The sequence below is a fragment of the Pithys albifrons genome, chromosome 10, assembly GCF_047495875.1.
Source record: "Pithys albifrons albifrons isolate INPA30051 chromosome 10, PitAlb_v1, whole genome shotgun sequence".
NCBI lineage: Eukaryota > Metazoa > Chordata > Aves > Passeriformes > Thamnophilidae > Pithys > Pithys albifrons.
Genome location: NC_092467.1, coordinates 16588162 through 16611772, shown reverse-complemented (window position 1 = coordinate 16611772; position 23611 = coordinate 16588162). Strand labels below are relative to the sequence as shown.

Sequence of the window (23611 nt, the reverse complement as noted above, 5' to 3'; positions counted from 1 at the left end):
GTTGTGAGGTAGCCAATTATTGATGTTTATTCTGTTATTGACTAGAAAGTTTGCTTTTTAACTTAGCTGACCACTGGTTCTCACATCTCAGTTGTGATCTAAAAATAAGAATTTGTATGCAGATATACCTCAGATCGAGAGCAATGTTTTTTCCTCCTGCTGGTGACCCTTTACCTTTAGTACTAGCAGTATCTGACTGCTGCTCAAAATACATGAAAATCCATGAAGAGCAGCCCTTTTGCTGTCCAAGTCTGTTTTTAGCGTATCATCACAACAGTGTCTAGTTAGTGCATCCAGGAAAGAACTAACCCCTAGAACTTGTATTTAAAACAATTGTAAATAGGAGATTTTGATCATAAATATTGCTCTATTATGATGGAACTAGGAATTAGACTAAGCTGTACTACAGTGTTCTGCCCAGGATTCCTTCTGTGCCCTGTTCCAGGGATGGCAAACTGTTCCAGTATCTTATTTTGGGTGGCTTATATCAAGAAGGGAAGGTTGCTTTGAGAACTGGGGCATTTTGAATAAGGGACTGGAATCACAAATTCACTCTCCAGTCCATGGGGTTCAGCCATTCCCGAGTGTCTGTGACAGCAGCTGGTGAACTCTGACCACGAAGGCCCTGCAATTCCAGCGCTGCACAGGCTGGACCTGCGCCCGGACTGGAGTGGGCAATGGCTGTGCCTGACCATGGATGGGGACACGGAGACCAGCACAGCACTGGCGCCTGAACAACGGCACAACTCAACTGACAGAAAACAAAAAAGCCTATTTCACAGAATCATGAATTGTTGGTCTTGGAAGAGACCTCTGGATATCACCTCCAGATCCAAGCCCCTGCCAAGGCAGGGTGACCTGGGGCAGGCGGCAGAGGAACGCGTCCAGGTGGGCTTGGAATGCCTTCCAAGGTGGAGACTCCACGACCCCCCTGAACACACCGTTCCATTAGCTTAGCTGGCACAGCTGCCGCCAACAACTCAAGCCGAGGTTCAACTCATTCCCTAAAATGGCCCACCGCGCTGCCCAGCCTGCGGTCCCAGGGCCCGGCCGCGGCAACGCCGGCACCTGGCCGGGCCTCGGGGCGGGAAGGCGCGGCCTGGGTCATTTTAGTCTGCGGGGCCAGCTCCCCCAAGGCGGGGAGCTGCAGCGGGGCCTGGCGAGGGGGGGGGGTGTTGTGGGGGGTGTCCCGGGGCGGTGAGCGCGGCGAGGCCCGGGGAGGGGGGTGTGTGCCCCGGGGCGGTGGGCGCGGCGGGGCCCGGGGAGGGGGGTGTGTGTCCCGGGGCGGTGGGCGCGGCGGTGCCCGGGGAGGGGGGGTGTGCCCCGCGGCGGTGAGCGCGGCGGGGCCCGGGGAGGTGCCCCGGGGTGGCGGGGATCGGGAGCTGCGTGTCCCGCAAGTGCGGCGCGAACAATGCCCGGCCCCGTCGCAGCGAGCGCCGGCGGCGCGCAGGGATCCGTGAGCACCGCACTCCCAAAGTAGTCCCTCTTTGTTCGCGGCGGCGCATCTCCGGTCGCGGCCGTGTCCCTCCGCCGCGCGGCCCCGCGCCCGCGCCCGCCCCCGGCGCTGTCGGCGCAGGCGGGGCCCCGGGGCGGGGCCGCGGCCCTTTGTGCTCCCAGAATGCACCAGCGCCTCCTCCGCGGGAAACAAAAATGGCGAGAGGCTGCGCCGCGGCCGGGCTGCCCGTGAGCCGGGTCTGACCCTCCGCCGCCGCGGCGCCGCGCCCGGGGGCCCGCCGCGCCCCGAGCGCCCGGCCGCACCGCGCCGCCGCCGGCAGGGGCTCCCGAGCTCGCCCATTTCCCTGTATGAGGCGGTTGGCACTACTGGAGAGACCGAATGAGGTGAGGGGTGGGGGGGAGGGAGGGGCGGCCGGGCCCGCGCGGGGCGGGGGGGCCGATCCCCGCGGCCCGGGCCGGCGGTGCCGCACCCGCATCCCCGCCGGGCGGGCGGGCGGGCAGAGGGGCCGCGGGCAGCGGGGCCGCGCTCCGGCGCGGGGGGCCCCCAGGCCTCGGGGAAGGGAAGGGAAGGGAGAGGGAGCTCCCTCCGAGCGCCGCCGGCAGCGAGAGAGGGTCAGCGGTGCTCCCGGTGACCAAAACAAAGGCGGGCAGGAGGGCCGGCCGGGGCCGCGGCGCGGAGGGGCATCAGCCTCGCCAGCTGTGTGCGCGTCCTCCCCTGGAAGGATATTGGCCGACCTGGCTGCGGCCGCTCCAGGGCCCAGAGAGCGGCACAAAGAGGTGGTGCTGCTCACTGGTAACTTTGTTTTTGGTTTCTTTTTGTTGGTTTTTTGCTTGTGTGTTTGCAACGCCTCACCTCAATCTCTGTCAGGCGTGACGATTTGAATGCGCACAGCAGGTTTTTAGTCCACTAAAATGTGGTGACTGTTGCTGCCTGAAAGGATGTGCAGTAACGCATTTTCTTTTCTTTGGTATTGAATTCTGTAGGAAGAATGGACTGATGCCTCTGTAAGTCAAAGAGAACAAAATGGTTCTGAGCTGCATGCCCTGGACACTGGTATTAGTGTTGAAATACGTGGAGTTGTCGTTCACCTGTGAAGTATCAGGGTGCTATTAAAATGAGAAGGCCTGCATAATGAAATTAAAGGTCTGCCAGGAAAGAAGTGTAGCATTATGGTTCTTTCTGGAACCTGGGATAGGTAGACCCAGCTCATAACTTTAAAAGGTCAAACGTAGTCATGGGTAATGGCATGATTTTCTCCTGACTTTAGTGTAAGGGAATGTGATCAATACTGTACAGCTAACCTGGTAAAAGCATGGGATAATAACAAAACAATTTTCCTGTTTTTTTCCTTTTGATCTGTAATCAGGTTGGTGAAAGTTAACACATTAATATTTATCCCTTTTTTGAGAGCTCAAATTACATTTAATTTGAAAGCATTTGAGGTTCAAAGAGGGGAAGAAGTTTAGTTTCTGTATTATTATAGCACAGGGTAATGAGTTCATAGCTTTTCAGTGAAAGGACACTAAGGGAAAACAAAGGTTGAAAACATGGAAGAAGGGGCATAATATAGTGAAAATGAGAAGGATCTTTGCAAGAAGGTACAAGCTGTGAAATGTGGATCTGTATTAAGAGTATAATGTAGTAATGTTTTCCACAGTTAACCCTTATTTTGTCAAATAGAGATGTGTGGCTTTTCAACAACTTGCCTTTTCTGCTCTTGGAGGATTTTTAAATCAGATGTAGATACTTTCCAAAAGTTAACTTAATGTGACTAGTCAGCAGTTATTGAGGTGTGTATATATATATATTTTGATAAATGAGAGACACATGTATCGGTAGTACCAAATTATGTTTGTCCTTTCCTGCATTATGAGATCGGGTAAAATTTATGAGAAGAGCAGCTATAACAAATAAGTTACAATTCTTTTTCTTGTAGAGAGTGGACTTCTGTATTCCTTGTAAATAGATGTGAATTAATGCAGAACTACAGGTAGTAAAGCATATTTTGTGCTCCTCCTGCAAGTTGTGGAGGAGGAAGTTTGGAGAGAAGAAGTGCATGTGACCAGAAGCCAATATGAATCTTCTCTTGCTTTGTGAATTTACAGCACTTTTTGTGTGCCTGGCCCTTGAGTTTGCTGCAGAGTTGGTTTCACCTTCTTTCCAGCCCTTCCTTGCAGATGGCGTCTAGCTGGAATAGTGTGTTTTCATTCTCCCAGTGCAAGACAGACATCAAAGTAGATGAGTTTGGTGGGGGGACCAAGACACTCGGGGACTGGAGCACTTGCCCTATGAGAGGGGACTGAGGGAACCAAGTTCATTTAGCCTGGAGAAGAAAAGGCTTCAGGGAGACCCAACAGCAGCCTTCCAGCTCCTACGAGATAATCAGTGAGATGCAATTAGTCTCTTCACAGTGGTGCATGGCAGGAGGACAGGAGGTAATACACATATGTTGGAATAAGAGAGATTCTGATGGGGGAGGGAACACCTCCCTGCCCACGGAGTCAGTTCAGCAGCAGAACAGGGAGAGGGGGTGGTTGTGTGGCCCCCATCACTGGAGGCTTTCAAGGGCTCACTGGGTAAATCCACCTGGTTTGACCTCATGGCTGATGCTGAGCAGGACTACAGAACTCCTGAAATCCTTTCTATCCTGAATTACTCTATTGTCCCAAACAACTGTAAAAACTGAAAATGATTTGGATAATGTTTTTCTTATCCTGCAATCATTACTCTCTACTTTTCCAGACTGAGGGATGCTTAGATACGAGTCCCTTTATCCTTCTTTGGTACAGTTGGCTTTTGATTGTACTAGCATGTAAAATAGTGTAAAGATAAGGAGCTTCAAGTGTGTTTTATAGGTATTCTATGATACAGCACATTTGAAACTCAATATCCATTTGGGTCTATGGAGTCGTGTAAAAGAGTAGACTATAATCTGGATTTGTACTTGATCCTCTGCTTAATGGAAGTTAATGCAATGCACTAATATAATACCCTGTTCATGTATAATTGAACGGTGGCTGTTGCAATAAAGTTGGCATTATGAAAAGCAAAGGGATTTTTTTCTTTTTTGTTGTCAGTTGAATCGGCCTGTTCCAAAGTTTGGGCCTGGGTTGGTGTGGAGGAAGCATCCTCCTTAACAGTTTGCCGGTCTTGGCTCAGCAGAACCCTTATTGGGGGGAGGAAGGTGTGTCTGACGCAGTGAACTGAAAATGTTTGGCATGAGATCTCATAAGTGGTGGAGAAGCTGGAAACAAGATGAGAAAGCAATGTGGGTAGGATCCAGCATCTCCCCAGCTGCTAATGTAGGTGCTATATCCCAGTCACAGGTTAGCAGCAATATTGAAACCATGGTTTTAGCTTCGTTGTGTGGGACTGGGGAAACAAGCTAAGACTGTGGCTCTCAGGAAAGATTAATTTTGCTTTTCTGCTGCCTCTGGCCCTGAGCACTTGCTGCTTTATCTGGCTTGTCTAGTCACCAGATATTTCTGTGAGGCACTTTAATTGGTTTCAATATAGATTCCCTTATTGATATATAAGGGAAAGAAAACTGAATAGGAAGTTTATGGAGAAGCCAGCTTGTCATTCCAGAGCTGCTGGGAGGGAAGGAAGCTGCTGCATGGGATAAGCCATGTGTGAAACTGCCATCAGTTCTCTGCGATCTGAGCCCTTGCTAGGCCTCCACTCCCCTGATTCCCTATGAGATGTGAACTCTACTGTTTCAAGGAGAGGAGAACAAACTGCTGGTACTTCACAACCTCCTTTACAACTTCTTCATAGTTCAGTTTTCCTTAAAGTTTGATGAAAGTTTAATTTACAACTCTGGACAAAGAAATTATGATTATTCAGCAGTTTGAACTGATCATCTCCAGTTACAAGTTTTTGGAGTAGCTCTTCCTCTCCTGTAAGATACCACATTTTCCAGTTTTGAGATAGATCCTAAACCTACATGAATTTTCTTAGTAGGATGCTCTGTGTATGATTTCTAATCTGAATTTATCTCTGATAAATCTTTACACTCATCTTCCTTCAGTGTGATTTGTATTTACTAGGAATAAAAAAATTGTCCCACTTTGAGTTTTCTTAGTAGATTAAAATTTCCTCTTACTATTGTTTGGGCACTTTGTTAAAACTTTGTGTCATTAAATGAACTGCCACAAACTATCTGTACTCATAGGGTAGAGCTTACCTGTTACTGTTGCAGCATTTGGGAATCAGACAGCCCTTCTGGAAGAAGTTTCCTGAAATTGTGTGGATTGTCAGTGAACCTGTGACTGTAGTCACACAGTCTGGCAGTGACAGCTGAGGGAGTTTGTGTCCCAAGTTGCTTGTTTGCATTTATTCAGTTAGTTGTGCTTACAAACCATTCTGTGAAACAAATCAGTGAACTGAGATGGCTGGGAAAAAAAACCCGTTAAGGGAGTTTTTCTTAACAGAAGTTGTTTCACGCAGTTGTTGCAACTGAAGCAGTACAGGAGTACAAATATCTTAAGGAACAAACACTTGGAAACAAGAGTGCTCAGTCTTTTTAATCCTCCAGCCTCTTCACATCTTTTTCCCTAGCTTTTCCACCTCCTTCTGTAGGATTGCTGTGGGAATGCAGGAGTCAGAGGCACCAATTGAACAGCAAAATTTTCTCACTGCTAATAAAAAGGTTACAAGCGAGTCAAAACTAACAAATCTAATTTTGATAAATACACTGCTATGGATAGTAACTGCTCATGGTTCACAAATCAGTCTAATTCAGGTAGTTTACCTTCAGAGAGAGTTGGACATTTGTGTTGACAATGGCAGTAATGTCCTGCTTATGCAGCATATTATAAACTAATTCATTAAATAGTAGATGAATTGAAGGTTTTCTAGATCTTCTGCCTGTCTTGCTTGACAATATCTGGTTGTGATCTAGACTCCAAGGTGAGAAACTAATGGGCATTTGCAGTATTTAATGGGATCAGCCTCTCAAGAAATGGTGAAAGTGCATTTCTATTTTCAAACATATTTTAGTGTGCTGACACATTTTACTGACTTTCACCATCAACTTATGAAATATTGTATGGGTGTGTAAATACTTCTTTTTTTTTTCCCTTCATTTTAAGTGCCCAAGTAAGAATACAGCACAACATACTTTGTACTGAGTAATGGATGTAAAGTACAGATTTTTACATCATACATTTTTCTGAAAAACAAGGCAACTGTTGGGTATTATGCAATTACCAGTTCTTGGGGAAAAGTTTTTTTTAAGATGGGGGAAAACTGTTAATTTGAAGCTTACTAATTTTGTTGGTAACTATAAATAGTATGGTCTGAAGGTGCTATCAAGCTAACTTTAGGGGAAACTTGAGAGCAAGTTTCAGGAAAATGTGAACCTTGAAATTAATTTCAAAATTGGCAAGCAAGAAGTTAAAGTGCAAACTGAAGTTAACTTCCAACGAAAGTTTTACTTTAATGATAAGTTTGACTTTTTGGTCCTCCCCTCCAGCCCAGAGAGCTGCAGTAAGACCAACAAGCAAGTTGGTAACATTTTATGTGTGTGGTTTTTGCGCTGACCTGCACAGCATTTCTGGTTCAGTGGTCCCAGAAGGTACTTCAGACACACCTGCTTTAGGTAACTTAGGTCCTGTTCATTAAAGTCAACTTGTTAAAAATAGTAGCTCTTCCTACTTCATCACAGACATTGAGGGAATGTTTCCCTGAAGAGAAACTTCCTATCCATGTGGAAAGCAACTGTTAAGCTACTGTCAGCCTGTTGTGATAACTGATGCTATTTTCAGTCTCCATGAGATAAACCACAAACTGCCACAGCAGGAGCTGCTGCCTGAGCTGCTCCGTCCTCACTTGAGCACTGCTATCACTCACAAAGAGAGCAGTGTAGGCAGTGGAGAGGTGTCTGCTTTATTGGCTCACGTTTTTACTGTGTATCAAGATTCTTCAGTGTCTGAAGCTGCTATTGTGAATTTATGCTGTTGTAGAAATCAGTGTGTAGACTGGAGTGCTTTGTGCCAGAAAGTGATGCACCCTCTCTTGTTATCATTGCAATGGAGTTGTGCAACAAACTTCTGTACTTAAAGGAATGCTTTTGAAGACTTTTTGTAATGTAGAGCTCATAGTTGTTTTTTTCAATGGAAATTGTATTATTTATAAGAAATGAATTTATTGTGTCTTTTTGCGTAGTCTGTATGAGATCTTTCACACTTTTTCAAGTGCTGAAAAAGAAGAACAAACAGTCCTGCCTTGTAGCTGCTTTTTCTAGGATCTCAAACCAGGTGAAAATCTGGAAAGAAAATCTTTGAACCTCTGTAAGAGACTAGTTCTGTCAAAACACTTGTAAACAGATATTACTGCCAAGAAAGCAGGAAAAAATGTGTCCTGGGCTGCAGTGCTTTTGCTCTGTTGTTGTAAGCTTACTTTGAATGCTGCATGTATCCTGTCCCATTTATCACAGGTTGGAATAGAACTGGGGAAAAGCAGCAATAACTTGAAACAGCTTTGGCATAAGAAGCAACATAATTGTTAGGATGCTTTATTTGGGAAATCTGGCTGGGTGGTGGGTCTAAACGTTGTTAGTGGGCCATGAAAAGAGAAGATGGAAAATGACAGTTTAGCTTTCTGATGCTGCGGTGATGGAGGGTGTCAGGTGGAGTGACAAGGTACCAGCTGTGAAACATGCCAGAAGATTTTCCTGTCCCTCTGGTCTGCCCCAGTCACCTGTTTGAATATTTTTTGATTTGGGATGAAGCAGGACTTAAATTGGTGACCCAGTTGTACATGAGGATGCCAGAGGCCCATTATGGCTGCTCTTACTGCCATGTCATTGTTTAGAGTCACACTGAGCATAAAGCAGCTGATTTTCTTGTGCCTGACTTCCTTGGTTTGAACTGGTTAATATGATGTTTAAGCCATTACCTGTCCAATTTTACAGTCATGTTGAATGTGAATAGTAAACTCTAGGGAGAAGACTCCCTTCTCTTTGAAGCTATAGAGCAACTTCTGTGACATTTCTATAGCAATTCTTAAACTATATGGGACATTGATTAATTTACTGCTTTTGTTGGTACTTTGAGATGAATTCAGATATTTCTGGTGCTGATATACCTAAGCTGTCCTGAGGGAGGTGAAACTGCTCTTTCAACTGTCTGTGTCCTATTTAATTCCCTAATCTATCTTTGTGTTTGCATCATAGCTATACATACATTTAGTTTCTAGAGAAAATACGTTTGGATATACAGGTGGTAACTTTGTTACATAGACTCAAATTCTGCTTATTGTTTATGAAGAGTCTTCCTTGTGCACTTTTTGGTCCTGTTTTTTTTTATATTTACTCCTTTATTTGGTGTGTAGTGTTTGATAGCTAGACTTGCATAAAAGCAGATTCACACATATATAAATGGCTGATATATTGTGGAATTGTAGGAGGCAAAATGATTGATTTAAGTAACTTTATAATTTTGGGTTTCATGTATGAAGAAAGGTTGCAAGGTGTTGTTTTTCCTTTCTTACTAGTTTTCCACTCTTATTGTAAAAGAGAGGATAACTTATTTTACCTTAGAGATTTAACATGTAGTAATTCTTTCTGTGCTGGAAAGCTCTACAGCCATGCCTGGTGGCCCAGCGTGATGCTGTGTTGGAAGTACTGTTAGCATTTACCTTGGGTCAGCACAGTGCTCAGCCCGCTTTCTTCACACCTCGGCCCCTCGTTTTTGTTTTGTTTTGATTCTGAGTAACTGCTGAGCACCGAGCTAATTGTCAGCTGCTGCTCTCCCTGCCTAGACAATGCACTGAAAATTGGCTTAAGACCTTTTTAGCTTCCTTAGAATTTTAGAAAACTGTCAATAATTTGAGTGACTAAAGTTTTGCTTAAGTAATCCTGTACTGAATGGTTTTGATGTGTTCTTTGATGCTTCTGGTGATATTAATGATGTATCTCTGAGCTGGAAAGTTGATGTCTCCTCATCCTTATTTACACTAGTTGATTTCATGGAACATTTTTCTCTCTGTGAACTTGTCCCTTTTAAATTTTGTAGACTTTTGTAGTAGCAGAGACACCACTACTAAAGGTGTCAAAAGTTTGAAAACACCAGCAGGTCATTAGTTACCTGAAGTCCCAGAGTTAGTCATACTAATGTTTAAAACACATGATTTCTGTAATGTAACTGCGATTACCTTTCCTGTTGCTCCCTGTTCTGCAGAGACTCCACAGCGGTGGGTAACTCACTGGTCCACAAGCGCTCTCCTGTCCGTCGCAGCCACAAGACTGCAGCGTCTCTGACCAAGCCCTCGGTGCGTGATGGACAGAAAGCCAAAAAGCCACTTTGTAAATTTGAGGAAGGTCAGGATGTCCTAGCTAGATGGTCAGATGGCTTGTTTTACCTTGGAACTATCAAAAAGGTAAACAAATTTTTTAACTTCACTGGAGTCTTAAATTATTTTAGGTTTTTGAAAATTGCAGTATTATTGTCTCACTTATGTAGGATTAAGTACATTTTTCTGTTTAGTCCTTTTACTCATGACTCCACTGTGTTCTTGTTTTGCAGATAAACAAACTGAAACAGAACTGCTTCATTATATTTGAAGACAGTTCCAAATCCTGGGTTCTCTGGAAGGACATACAAACAGGCAAGAACTTCAATGAAGTAGTTGTTGTTTGGTATCTTGTTTAGATTACTATATATGTTGAAATAATTGCTTACATTATATTCTTGTATCCTAAAAATGGATATAATTTAAAGTGATCCAGGATCTCAAACTAGGCAAATGAAAAAAAAAATCTCTTCAAACAACTCTCTATCACTCAAGTTACTGTTTGGTTTTGGAGTTTTTTTTGTTACTTTGGTTTTTTTGTTTGTTTTCATGTAACTATGTGCAGGGAGTGAAGTCTTCTTAAAAATGACTACATATGAGTTTGTTTGGATGGGGACAGAGTCTCTTCTCTAAACAGAAAACTCTGGGCCTTAATTTACACCAAGTTTATGTCCTCCTACTGTTTTCAGTTGAAACAACATGATGTGGAAAGAAATTAAAACCTGGACAATCATAAATGGAGTTTTGACACTTAAAAGTGACACTGTAATTGTTGCACGTAAGAAACCATTATGGGTTTTGGAGTATTCTTGTCATATAAAGAAATGTACCATTATCAAATGAGACACCTATTGTATAGTACCTTTTTGGTTTTCAGATGTTTGGAGAGTCCTTAATATTTTTATAAGCTAATGCAAATGAAGTGTGGATGACAATTTTTTCTGAAAATCTTACAATTTCCCTATCATATAAAAGCAGTGGAAATCTGATCTGGCTCTTGTTGATTCTTGATATTTAAACTAAACACTGGCTGCTAAAAGGAGAACCTTTGTATTCATAATAGCAAAAAATCACCTGCTTTATTTCTGAGAAGCTTGTAAAAAATGCTGTTCTGTTTCTGTATAGTACAAGTTTATGATCTTTGATTCATTTATTGTAACTATCAAGATTTAATGAATACATATGAGGACATTTCAACTCAGAATATTCTATGATTAAGAAGCTTGTATGTTAATCCAGATTTTTACACTGACCCATGGTATAAATGGACTGAGATGTAGTTTTGTTTCCAGTTTGCAAGCTTACTTTTTTTCCTTACCTGTACTGTGACTGTGTGCTTTTGTATGCTTGCAGATATGTATAAGTAGTAATAACATCTTTCCTAAGAATGTTGGAGTTTAATATTAAAGCATCTTGGGCAAATCTGTCAAAAAATAGGCACCAAACTGTGTATGTATTTACATGGAAAGGAACACAAAGTAATATAAATATGAAAGATATCTAGTAGTTGTCCAGATGGGATTTATGTATATGTATTTTTAGCCTGAATTTACATCCTTTATTAAGTTACTGAATTTTTATTGTTGATGTTAAAGAACCACAGACTGCATAGTAAGTAGGCAATGTAAAGCCTTTAAATATCTTATAGCTTATGATAAGTGATATAACTATTTCTAATACAGTCTGTACAAAATGTCTGAATATATTCTTGTTAAGATGTTTGCCTCTGTACAATGTGTTTCTACAATGCATCCATCTGTAACTGAAATTACAAAAAAAGCTGTACATGTGTGGAGATGTAATCTGAAAAAAATCACACTCTCATCTTTGTCTAGGAGCCACTGAAGGTGGGGAAATGGTCTGTACAATATGTCAGGAAGAGTATTCAGAAGCACCGAATGAAATGGTTATATGTGATAAATGTGGGCAAGGTAACTAGATTTCTTTTTCTTCTATTTACTGCATTTTAAAAGATGTTTTGATTTGTTTCACAAAGGAGGATATTTGCCTGGCAATGACTGACTGCTCAACTGATCTTAAATTTTGTAGCCCTTAGTGGCTATTAACAGCTCAGTGAATGATGAGAATCCATGTTAAAGTGACTAACATCCATTCTGTAAGTCAAGATTATTTTTTCTACTAAGAAAATTTAAAATACCATTTTGAATTTATTACTAATCTTTTTTTATCAGGTTTTTGGCACTTAATGGTGGTGGCTAATGCCTTACAGTTGCATTGAAGTTATATATTGTTAATTCTGTGTAAGCTTCTTTTGCCATGTTAATAACAGTTTGGCTGATCATTTTTTATGCAGGTTACCATCAGCTCTGTCACACACCCAATATTGATTCCAGCGTGATTGATTCAGATGATAAATGGCTCTGTCGACAGTGTGTTTTTGCAACAACAACAAAGGTGTGTTTCTAGAAAAAAAGTTTTAGTATGTTTCATATTGCATGCATCTTTGTTTTTGAGATTGAAACAGTAAAAAGATACAGCATTTTTTTCAGTGTTTTTTATCTTTGTCTGAGTGCGAGTTTTGAATACTGAGAAGTAGTAGTTATTTTAGAAATAGATGATGTTTTGCTTTTAAACAAACATGCTGGTATTAAAACATAAATGAATGAAAGTATTTGACTTGATTATAGACAAATTTTCATAACGTTCAGATTAATAGCTTTGAAAGTTTCAGGAATGTATTATTGTTTTTGTCAACTAATGTATTTGTTTTGGCCCAGAGAGGTGGTGCGCTTAAGAAAGGACCAAATGCCAAAGCACTGCAAGTCATGAAACAAACGTTACCATATAATGCAACAGACCTTGAGTGGGATGCAGGTCATAAAACCAACGTGCAGCAGTGTTACTGCTATTGTGGAGGACCTGGAGAGTAAGTAAATGGATAATATGTAAGAACTGCTCTCTATAGTACAGCTGCAAACTTTCACTCTTTTCTTGTAGACTTTCTTGTGAACTTGTTAGTTTATGTTTCTGTTGTGTGTAGGTATTAAACACTGGATGCAAAGTGAGCTTTTGAATTCTATATACATTTTTAAATGTCTCATGGGAAATACTTTGTTTCTTCTCCCATAAAATATTTAGTTTTGTTTTAATTTTGTCATGTGACCATCACATAACATCACAGTATATTCTACAATAAGAAAGAGACAGTATTTTTCTGATGTTAACTCTGTCATAAGTCACAAAAATAAATGTGCCTAGGGATTAATTTATTTGGTTTGGTTGGAATACACAGCTGTCTGATTCTACCATAACATCATACCCTGGTTTTCAATCACTGGCAAGGGAAAGATTCTTTTTCCTCTTATGGCATTACAGAGTCCTCTGCTGGTTCTTTTTTACAAGAAAGACAAGAAGAGGACTTCTTAAACAGTTAGAGATAAGTACTCTGGTGTCTGCATGAATGAGTGAATGAGTAAGATAGCATTGAAGATTTGAGGTTAAGGCAAGTAAAGAGTCAAAAAGTCAGAAGCAACATTTTTGAGTTGACACGCACGGGACAGAGCTCTGGTTTGAGGATTTTGGAGACTTGGACAAACATCACCTTCAGTCTTGTGTGGTTCCTTTTCTCAAGGGAGAAGATGAAAAAGGAGGAGAACAACCCCTGTAAACTGTGAGGTTTCTTTTGAGGATTCAAGTAGCTGAATTGCCAGAACAAGTGTTTGTGATTTAGTGCAGCTGTGTTGTGCTTTGGAAAATAACAAGGAAGCTAATCTGGTTTGCACGAAGGAGCTTTTATGGAGTTACTAAATTCTTATTGAGAATTAAAAGGTGGTTGTCAGAGTAAATGAAGTATTTACTTTCTTCATGTAATAATTTAGTTCACTCTTTTACTGCACACCTTTTTCTATTCCTAGTCTCTCTTTTCTAGTAGTGATTCATTATGGAAGTAAACATTACTGAAATATCCCTAGAGATGACTGCTTGATAAACTGTGAAAATGAGTTTGGGTCAGAAGATCTCTTGCTATTTAATTTAAACATAATGAAGAACAATTTTCAATAACTTTTTTAACACATCTTTTTGTTCTTTCTGTTGGTGAAGCTGGTATCTAAAGATGTTGCAGTGCTGCAAATGTAAGCAGTGGTTTCATGAGGCTTGTGTGCAGTGCCTCCAAAAGCCAATGCTTTTTGGTGACAGGTAAGAAAATTAAGCTGTACTTCATAGTTTTCTCTCTTAGAAATGTGAAGGAAATCTCATGTATGGGATTTTATCAGGGCATCCATACTACATCAGTACTTTCCAAAAGGGTTGTGATTTGAGTATATAATACAAAATAAAGCGTGTGTTCAGGTGCCAGGAAAATGCAGTTCTTCATCAGCTGCATGAAGGAGAGTGTGGTGGTGGGTGGTGGAGTCATAACCAAGGGTTAGTTGAATTCCAGATGTTACTGACTTCCCTTTGTGTGGAAGTTCATTAATACTTTAGGTGCTGCCAACTGGGAGATGGAAAGTTTTAAAGTTAGGATAAGGGCTTTGGTGTTCACATTGTGTGGGTGGCCTGTGTCTTGCATGCCATGGACACGTGCTTGGAGGTGGATTGTCAGTGTGTGTGCAGTGGCAGTTCCCTGTCATGACAGTGTGGGGTACTGGAGGGAGCTAGAATAACATTTAGGCTGAGGGGAACTCTGTGTCCTCTGTTCATGTGTCAGGACAAAAAGAAAGGAAAAAGAATGCTGGTCTGTGCTTTCATTTTAAGAGGAACTTGGAGCACTTGCTGCAGATAAGAGAAAACTGGAGAAGTGAATCAAGGAGTATCTCCTTTGTTATCTATTACGCTTTCTTTTACCTATTGGTTGTGCTGGAATGTTTGGATAAAAGAACTGAGTTAGGACCCAGGAACACAAGTCCTTGAAATGTGTGCTTACACTGGTGCACAGGTTTTGGCATGTGAGAGAATGTGATGGGGACATCACAGAGCATCTTCACTGGTGCAGTCACATGTTGAGGGAGTTTCTGGCAGTGTGAAACAGTGGGCACAGGGATGACATCGAGGAAGTACCTTGTGTCTGACTTGGTAGGTATCCGCACAGACTGTGGAAGTTGCTAAGGTGGAGAATAAAGGGACTCACAAATGTCATGGCTGGGTTTCTAGCTTGTTTAACTCTCATTTTTTTCATAACCAGGCTGTTAAAACATTAGCTGTGTCTGTGTGTGTATGCATACCCACTACCCAGACACATGTACATACACATATGTGTGTATTTTTAGGTTTTATACATTCATTTGCTCAGTTTGCAGTTCTGGACCAGAATACCTCAAACGTTTACCCTTGAGATGGTAAGTGTGAATTAAATTAAAAATAACAAAGGGGTGAGTTGAATACATGCTCTGCTTTTCTTTTTTGTGTTTTGGTTCTCTCTGCTAAAATGGAAATCCACTGGTTAGCTTGAGCTGTCTCCTGAGTTGTTCTTGCTGTTTATGTGACCAGGGATAAATTTCTTTCAAAGTTTACCTTTAAATGTAGAGATATATTGTGGTTGCATGCTCTTGGGTTTATTCCTGGGATTGTTCAGTGAAGTAACAAGCAAGTGCTCCCTGGTTGTATACAAGAAGATTGAGACACCTGAGTTAAGTATTTTTTGCAGGCTCAGGATCCTGCCGTTACATAACCAGATGTAGTTAATACTAGAGTAGATCTTGACACATCTTATGATAGTGTCCTTGATGATACTTACTGGTTAGTTGTACTTTGGAATCTTTGAACTCACCTGTATTAGAAATTAGATCAAATTTAGTGGAAATACGCCTAGTGCTAAATATATGGTGAAAATGACGTTGCTAAATGTTAGTTCACCAAAATACTTGGATGAATTCGGAATTGATACATTCAAGCGGGAATTCAGACTTGCTTAAATATCCCATGGTTCAGACCAGCTTTGGAGTTTAAAAGAAGGTTATGACAATGTGATGAGGCAGAAATGAAAGTAAAATGCAAAACAGAAGGAATCGTGTTCAGAGAAATTACAGGAGGCTTTGTGATGATGTGTGGATTGACTGTTTTAAGTTGTGCTGTGTGTTCCTCCAACAGTATCATGCTAATATCTTTTCTACTAAATTATTTCAAAGGAAAGCAATGGAAGAAAAATACTTGTTTTCTCTCTTTTTTTTTTAATTCAAATATTCTAGGGTAGATATAGCACATCTATGCCTTTACAACCTAAGTGTTATTCATAAGAAGAAGTATTTTGATTCGGAGCTTGAACTTATGGCCTACATTAATGAAAACTGGGATAGATTGCATCCTGGTGAGGTAAGGGATGGGAATGCCCTTTCTTGGTTTTCCCCACAGTGCATCTCTGTCCTGAAAGTTGACGACCTAAGAACTGTTTTATTCTGCATGTTAAATCCTTTAGTACCTTAAAATCTGGTAATCCTAAACAATGCGATAATAAATTTCCTTGCAGAAACAGAATGCTTTTTAAGGGGTGGATGTTTTTCTAAGCTGTAAAATTTCAAGTTATCCATGTGAATCATTATTTGCATGAGAACTTTTAATTATTTATTCTCAATGGTTTATTCTGTGTCATATCTCTATTTTCCTTTTACTTTATAGTTCTCATACTACTTTGATATTTTCATGTGCTCTGACCAGAAAATCTAATGTAGAACTGAATGCAGAGTATGTTGCACATGGAGGTATATCCAAAGTCTCTAAGATATAACCATAACAAAATATGGTACCCAAACATTTCTTCTTTCCTTCCTCCTTCAAACAATAGAGGTAGTTGGTTTGTGTCCCAGCCTAAAAACGGTTTTGATCCTTTTCCAGTCTGATTCAGCTACTTGTCAAGTTTTTGGTCCATTACTATACTAGTTATTTTTCCATCTATTTGATTACTGGGAAATGCCTTTACTCGAGTAGATTGACTTTATATTTAACTAAGAGAAGCAGTGATGATCTTTGTTTCTGCATGTAACGTTATATGCAAAAAATCTATTTCTAGGTTCAAATTGGCAAATTGCTAGTTGGTGCATGAAAATTGTTTAGGGTTTTGAAAGGGTTTTTTTAAATACAGGTGGCATATAACGAGGTTGGAATTTTCTTATCATGAGTACATCCTTTTTCATACTTCTTTTCAGTAAATTCACACATCTGTAATCCATTTTTACTAGCAGACACAATTTGAGAATCAAATATATGTTCTTGGTTTAAATGAATAACTATTTCTAATAACAGAAAATAGTTTAAAATAACAATGTTTAGACTGTCAGTGTCAGTACTTTGTTAAAAAGGCAAGCAAACACTAAAGCATTGCTAAAAAATTAGTGTCATTATGAAGAGATACCTGGTTTACTTTGATATGTACGGCATCTCTTACCTAAGTCATACCAAATCAATAATTCTGTGATATCAAGTCTTGAGCTTTTATTAAAAAAAGGTTGGACAAAATATAATTCTCACACCATCTTTTCAATAGAATTAATCTTACTTCATAGTTTAACAAATATGTAAACTGTGTTTAATTTTGACTTATGTTTTTCTTAGTATTGAGGGAAATGTAGAAGAAATTTGTTCTTAAGTGTGCAATTTTTGAGAGAAGATTCCATGTTTTAAAAGCTTGAAAGGATTAGCTCTGTCAGGCTTCAGTGAAGGGAGTAAGGTTAGATGGGGTCTTGGCAAAAGGGACAGGAAAATGGATTGACCATTCTCCTTTTTTTATTTCTTTTTAATAACTTTTCTGCGTGGTTTTTTTTTTTGGATCATTTTGAGTAATATTGGAAAAAATGGGAATTGGGCCCTGTGGCAGGATTTTCATTAAAAATCTCAAATAATTTGGGAGAATGTAATGCAGTAGAAGGTCTTTTGTTAACAATCTTGGGAGGACAGGCTAATGTTATGTTCCTTCAGTATACTAAATTTTTTTGAGATGCTTTACTTGTACTTCATGAAAGTGAAACTCAAATTCTTTGGTCTGGGCTTGATTCTGGCATTATTTCTGTGGATGTAAATCATGGAATATATGGGATAATGACTAATATCAACCACAGGTTAATGTACCTCAATTCTGTAGTTAGAATGACTCAGAGTAACTGGAATCTTTCTATTAGTGAAGAATTCAACAGGTTAAATGATTTCTTACTACTTTACAGCTGGCAGATACACCAAAATCTGAAAGATATGAGCATGTCCTGGAGGCATTAAATGATTACAAGACCATGTAAGTTTTGGGACTTTCTGCTTTAAATGTTGTTTGCCTATTTACCCTGACCAGTCTATGTGGTAATTGCCTTGTCTACAGATAACATATAAATGTTAATACTATTTCTATTTGAAATGCTAACATTACATATTATCTGAGGGGAGCCCACACCATGAGAAAAAAATTTTTAACTTCCATCCTCTTCCCACTTCCCCTTTTTGTATTTGAGAGTGAGGATTGTGTAAAGTAGCATTTGAATAAACATTCTACTTGAATAATTTTGGTTTGCATTCACAATGTTATTTTAAAAGTTGCTTTCCCTGTGATCAGAATTGTAACAATTAATTTTAAATCATCCAGGTTTATGTCTGGAAAAGAAATAAAGAAAAAGAAGCATTTGTTTGGCTTGAGAATTCGTGTTCCTCCTGTGCCACCAAATGCTGCTTTCAGGGCTGAGAAAGAACCAGAAGGAACTTCCCACGAGTTCAAAATTAAAGGCAGAAAGTCATCTAAACCAATCCCTGATGTGAGGTAAAATAATCCAGTCATTCTACCAATGGGGCTACATTGTTTTTTGTTGCCAAAAAAAAAGCCTTTTCATTGTAGAATGTATTTTTTAAAAGTAACTGTAAAGATGGATTATTAGTGAGAACAAGATTTAGAACAAATGTAGTTAAGTTTCTATTAGGATTCTTCTAAAAAAACAACATGAAATTTAGCAGTAACAACAACAGAAAATATCCCAGCTTTGCTGCCATTTGGGAAACAATGTCTTGCCTTTCTGGATATCTTAAGCAATAACTAACTAGAATTCTGAACAGGAGGTATGCTGTGAAATTGTAACTTGTATTGGTAAATATTCCATCATTTTGACCAAGTATGATTATATGGATAAACAACATTTAACACTTGTTCATTCCTCTTCAACATTTGGGAATCAGTAATGTCCCTAGAAATATCTTGTATCTGTTAATGTTATACATACAAAAACATGTAGCTTTGAACTTGACAATGTTAATTCGCCAGAATAACCTTATTTAGTACAATGTTTCAGTAACAGACAACTTAATTGTGTATTCATTGCCAAAGGAAAACGTTTTCAATGAACATTATCATAAGTAATACAGAACAAAATAAAAATTTTCTTCTAGGGAATTAAGTAATGGTATAGAAAAAAAGGGGAAAAAAAAATCAGTAGGTCGTCCACCTGGTCCCTATACAAGAAAAATGATTCACAAAACTCCAGAGTCGTCTCCTCTGGTAAGGATATTTCTTTCCCCTTCCCCCCTTCCCTCTAACTGCATCACAATTGTTGAAGAAAAACATAACCAGTTAATATAAATTGTGATATTCCCCCATTTGCTCTCAAACAAAATTGATACAACAATCAAACCTGAAGTTGAGGTACCTTTTTTTTTCCTTTAGGATAATGAACCAGTTCCGATGATGGAGAACCCAGCCTTGGAATTACCCTGCACTGTTGGGTAAATTAAAAAAAAAATACCATGAAACATTATAATATCATAACTTATCTATTTGCTTCTGAAATGTCAGCTCAGTTTTTAATATAAGATTATTTTCATTGCATGGCAATCCTGTTATATTGCAAAACAGGAAATCTGATGGAACTGCACATTCATCCAATACCTCAGATGTGGAATCCACAGGTGCTGCCAGTATGAAAGAAACTACCTCATCTAGCATTTCCAGACATTATAGGTAACCATTAATTTACTCTGTCTGCTATAAAAATTAAGAATTGCAGTATATTTACTGTGATAGAGTTTTCTCAGAGTGGAGCTATAAATTGCATGGGGAAGTCTAAAGAAACAGGACAAGTGAAAAATTAGTCTTGATTAGCTCTGCTTACAACTCAGGGGGTTGGAATTTTTGGTGCTCACCAGATGTTGTTCTTCAACATAAAATGTGTATCTAAGTTACATTTGCTGGAAAGAGTTAAACTCCATAAACACTGGCTGAGCTTAGTTTTCTAATAAAGACCACAAAAGAACTGATGTGTACCCTGAATTAATTTTAGCAGCTTTTGTTTTTGTAGGTTCGTGTATTCATGTTAAAGAATACTAAGTATGCTGTGATTTTCTACAGTCAATAGAGCATGAAAAAAATTCTGGAACAGTTTTCATAAATAAATTATTAACTATAGTCGACTTTCCTGCAAATAAATTGTTACTTGAACTTTTCCCTGTCTCAATTCAGCAAATATAAATTTCTGCTTTACTGAGGTACATGAATTGTACTCATTTGTCTCCTCTTTCTGGTTAGTGCTATCAAGTGCTTTCATGAGTAATTTTGTGTGCCTTACTGCTATAAAAGGCCTGTTTTCAAAACAGTCATGTTTTATATAAGAGTTCTGAAATTGTTACCTAAGTACCATACTTAGAGTTACCTATTTATAGGCAATAAGTATTATCAGTGAAAAATAGAATGAAAGTTATTGCATGAGTGGCCTGGAAATAGCTGAGGATGAAGCATGCATCGTGAGTAGATTGCTTGGGGTTAATGCTGTGGGGTTTTATTTTCACTAGTTTATCTGACTCGAGAAAAAGGACTCGTACAGGAAGAACTTGGCCTGCTGCAATACCACATTTGAGGAGGAGAGGTCGCTTTCCACGAAAAGCACTCCAGACTCAAAATTCAGAAATTGTAAAAGATGATGAGAGCAAGGAAGATTACCAGTATGATGAACTCAATACAGAGATACTTAACAACTTAGCAGATCAGGAGTTGCAGCTCAATCATCTAAAGAACTCGATTACTAGTTATTTTGGTGCAGCAGGTAGAATAGCTTGTGGGGAGAAATACCGTGTGTTGGCTCGTCGGGTGACACTTGATGGAAAGGTGCAGTATCTTGTGGAGTGGGAAGGAGCAACTGCATCCTGACTGTAGGACTGAACATTATGTTCACTGCACTGTCATCTGTAAGTACAGTTCATAATGCAGAGCCACCAGAGAAATGGTCTTTAAGTGTGTTTCTAAAAAATAAACCCGTTTAGCCTTAACATGTAATTGTTATCATTACAGCTGTTGTGATAAAGACTTATCTTTTTAAAATCTGATCTGAGACTTAAATTTTTTAATCTGAACATTGTTAGATTGTTTTAGGTTGGGATATTTTGGGTTACAATTGTTTAAAAATGTGCATGGTGTTAAAAAAAGATGACATTTTCTAGAGAACATTCCATGGATACAGTTATTGTGATTTAGAGAAAATATTATGTAGATAGCACAAATATTTGAAGAATCTTGGTTTGTTTTCTTACCCAAATGTTTGCAGAAATGTATTTCTATTTCAATACTTTCTAGATTTCATAAGTGCAGTGTATATAATGCCTACTGAAGACTGTAAAATACTGAAGTTTTCTTTCAAACAAAGTGTAAAAAAAAAAAAAAAAGAAAAAATATATTGAGCCTGTAAATTGCTCTGTGACCAGACTTCATTGTCTTCTTAATATATTCTCTGTGTGTGTGTGCGCGTGTGTGTGTATATACATCTGTATGTAATGTATGTATGCACACACTGACCTGAGTGTGTATATATATGTGTGATTGTGACCTATGCAATACAATTATGGGATTGGGCAGCTTCTGAGAATTCATCCCATAATTCTTTTTTCAGGAATAGTTGCCAGTATTTATGCAGCAGCATTTCATCTCAGGCTTATTGGGTGCTGTTGCTTTTTATGTACTAAGGAAAAGTGTCCAACCAGTGCAGTGTGTTCTGGCAGTGGGTGCGGTCATTGATGTTCATGTGCTCTATATTCCATGGTTTTCCATTTGAATTGACTGTTAAAAAATAATTAAGGATCTGAACATTTTGAAATTAACTCTACTGGAAATAACAATTTGGAAGTTCTTGTGGCACTCTGATTGTAAATTTTGTGTTCCAGTTATAAAGTAAGTTGACAGGAGTCATATGCAGGATTTCTACATCTATGTAGAAACAGTCATATTTTGATAAATGTAGTATGAATTAAGTGTATTGTTGCACAGGGTCAACAAATGTTGCCATTTGAAGTAACATTACTGATTTTATTACAACATTACCTCTTTTGTGTTTATAAAATGTACCAAGTTTTAAATCGAGGAGTTTGTTTTACTTTTTGAAAAAAAAGTCAAAAAAATCTCTTGCCAGTATTAGATGGTTTTTTTCTTTGTCTGCTACTTTTGAGGGGGTTTTAGCCAAAGAGTAAACAGAAGAATATTTTTACTTTGGTGGTTATTCACTGTACTGTAAAAGGTTAGTTTTCTTACATGCTTACAGTTTACCACCAGAATAAAATTATGTAACATTAACAAATGACAGAGTGGTTTAAAGTGTACTACTTGAGTTAGTACCTATTTATTCCATTACTTGGTTATTTGACTTTTTCTGCTCATCTTGAACATCTTAAAAAGGTGATTTTTTTTTTCCCCCTGGATTTTTTTCTTTCACCCTATAGCCAAAGGAAGCAGAGAAAGCTTTTTATCCTGTGCTTGGCTTATGGCTGGCTGGGTTATATTAGCTTTATAAAAATGCTAATTAAAAACTGCTGCTTCTGTTTACCTTCACTAAAATATGTGGGGGTTTTTCTCACACCCTCAGCTATTAATTTAATGTTGCCTTGCCTATAGCTGCAATATTTTGATAACACAGCAACTTCATGTTAATTTTTGAATGTTTATATCTTGAGATAATGCAAAATATTAAGCCTTTGTAACCTTACTCACACCATCTGTATTTGTCTTTATTGTTTCACTTTATCCAAATCCTTTAATTCTAACTGAACACCAGCAGTATTTTTCATAAAGCTTCATTTAAAGATAAATATTGGAATGTATTTGGGGACATTAGTTGGGAGAGGTTGTGGGGAGAAATTATTTGTCAAACTTAAGCTGTCCATAGACTTCTTAACTATTGTGAATGTCATTTCATTTTATTACGGTGGTTGATTTAACTCTGATGTTCAGTTTGTATTTTTGGAATTGCTTTTTTCTTAGAATTAAAAGACCAACATTAAATGTGTATATTTTTTGCGAGAGAAGAACGAGTTTTGATTCTGTATTCTTGAAGCACATACTCGGTGACATCCTCCCATCCCCATTATTTCCCTGCCTCCGGCTTTCCTGTTCCTGTCCTGGAGACACTTGCCCTGCACATAGACACCAACTGGTGTTCCAGCTATGGCTGCGGGATGCTTTGTTGCAAGGTGTAATGTACAGAAAATGCTGCAATAGTGCTGCTGGAGATAGAGCTAGAGGAGTAGTTAAAGCACAGCTACAAATGCCTTTCTCATTTTATGTGGATTCCATTGTATGTAGTAGTGGTGTATCTAAAGGAAAAAGACAAGTGTTGCTGTATGTAATGATTTCATTTGTATGTATGCATGTGTGTAAATATATGTAATTCAGCTTTCTTGTGGTCACTGATTTAGAACCATTTCTATGTGTATGAGATTTGATATTTTTCCATTCTATATTATTTGTATTACAGTAGTATTTAGGTAGGAGAAGTCTCTTGTGACTGTTCTAAAAATGTAGGTATTGCATGAACAAGACAGCAAAGAAATAATGGCACGATACTGGTCAGAATTGTAAAATAAGCATCGTAGCAAATACTTGTCGAATCATTGTTCTCAACAAAAACTTCAGCAGAAATGTTAAATAAAACCATGCTTGTCTATGCATAACAGGCAGTTTGA

At 39.1% G+C, this 23611-nt stretch overlaps 1 protein-coding gene across 1 annotated transcript; it reads left to right on the top strand.

Moving 5' to 3' along the window:
- The first annotated feature begins 1630 nt into the window (after positions 1-1630).
- Positions 1631-21360, top strand: MTF2 (metal response element binding transcription factor 2). Its single transcript, XM_071564851.1, has 15 exons — positions 1631-1839; positions 9640-9838; positions 9985-10066; positions 11587-11682; positions 12066-12166; positions 12490-12638; positions 13814-13909; positions 14980-15048; positions 15898-16021; positions 17863-17930; positions 18273-18443; positions 19064-19172; positions 19338-19396; positions 19527-19631; positions 20459-21360. Exons 1-15 carry the CDS (start codon positions 1835-1837, stop codon positions 20811-20813), a joined length of 1788 nt encoding a protein of 595 aa, XP_071420952.1. The 5' UTR covers positions 1631-1834; the 3' UTR covers positions 20814-21360.
- The last annotated feature ends 2251 nt before the right edge of the window (positions 21361-23611 follow it).

What these genes read in the sequence shown, in the direction of transcription:
- MTF2 (XM_071564851.1), top strand. An exon ending in CTGGAAGGACATACAAACAG is followed by an intron (nt 10,067 to 11,586) that starts GCAAGAACTTCA and finishes ATCTTTGTCTAG; the next exon opens with GAGCCACTGAAGGTGGGGAA. An exon ending in ATAGATTGCATCCTGGTGAG is followed by an intron (nt 16,022 to 17,862) that starts GTAAGGGATGGG and finishes ACTACTTTACAG; the next exon opens with CTGGCAGATACACCAAAATC.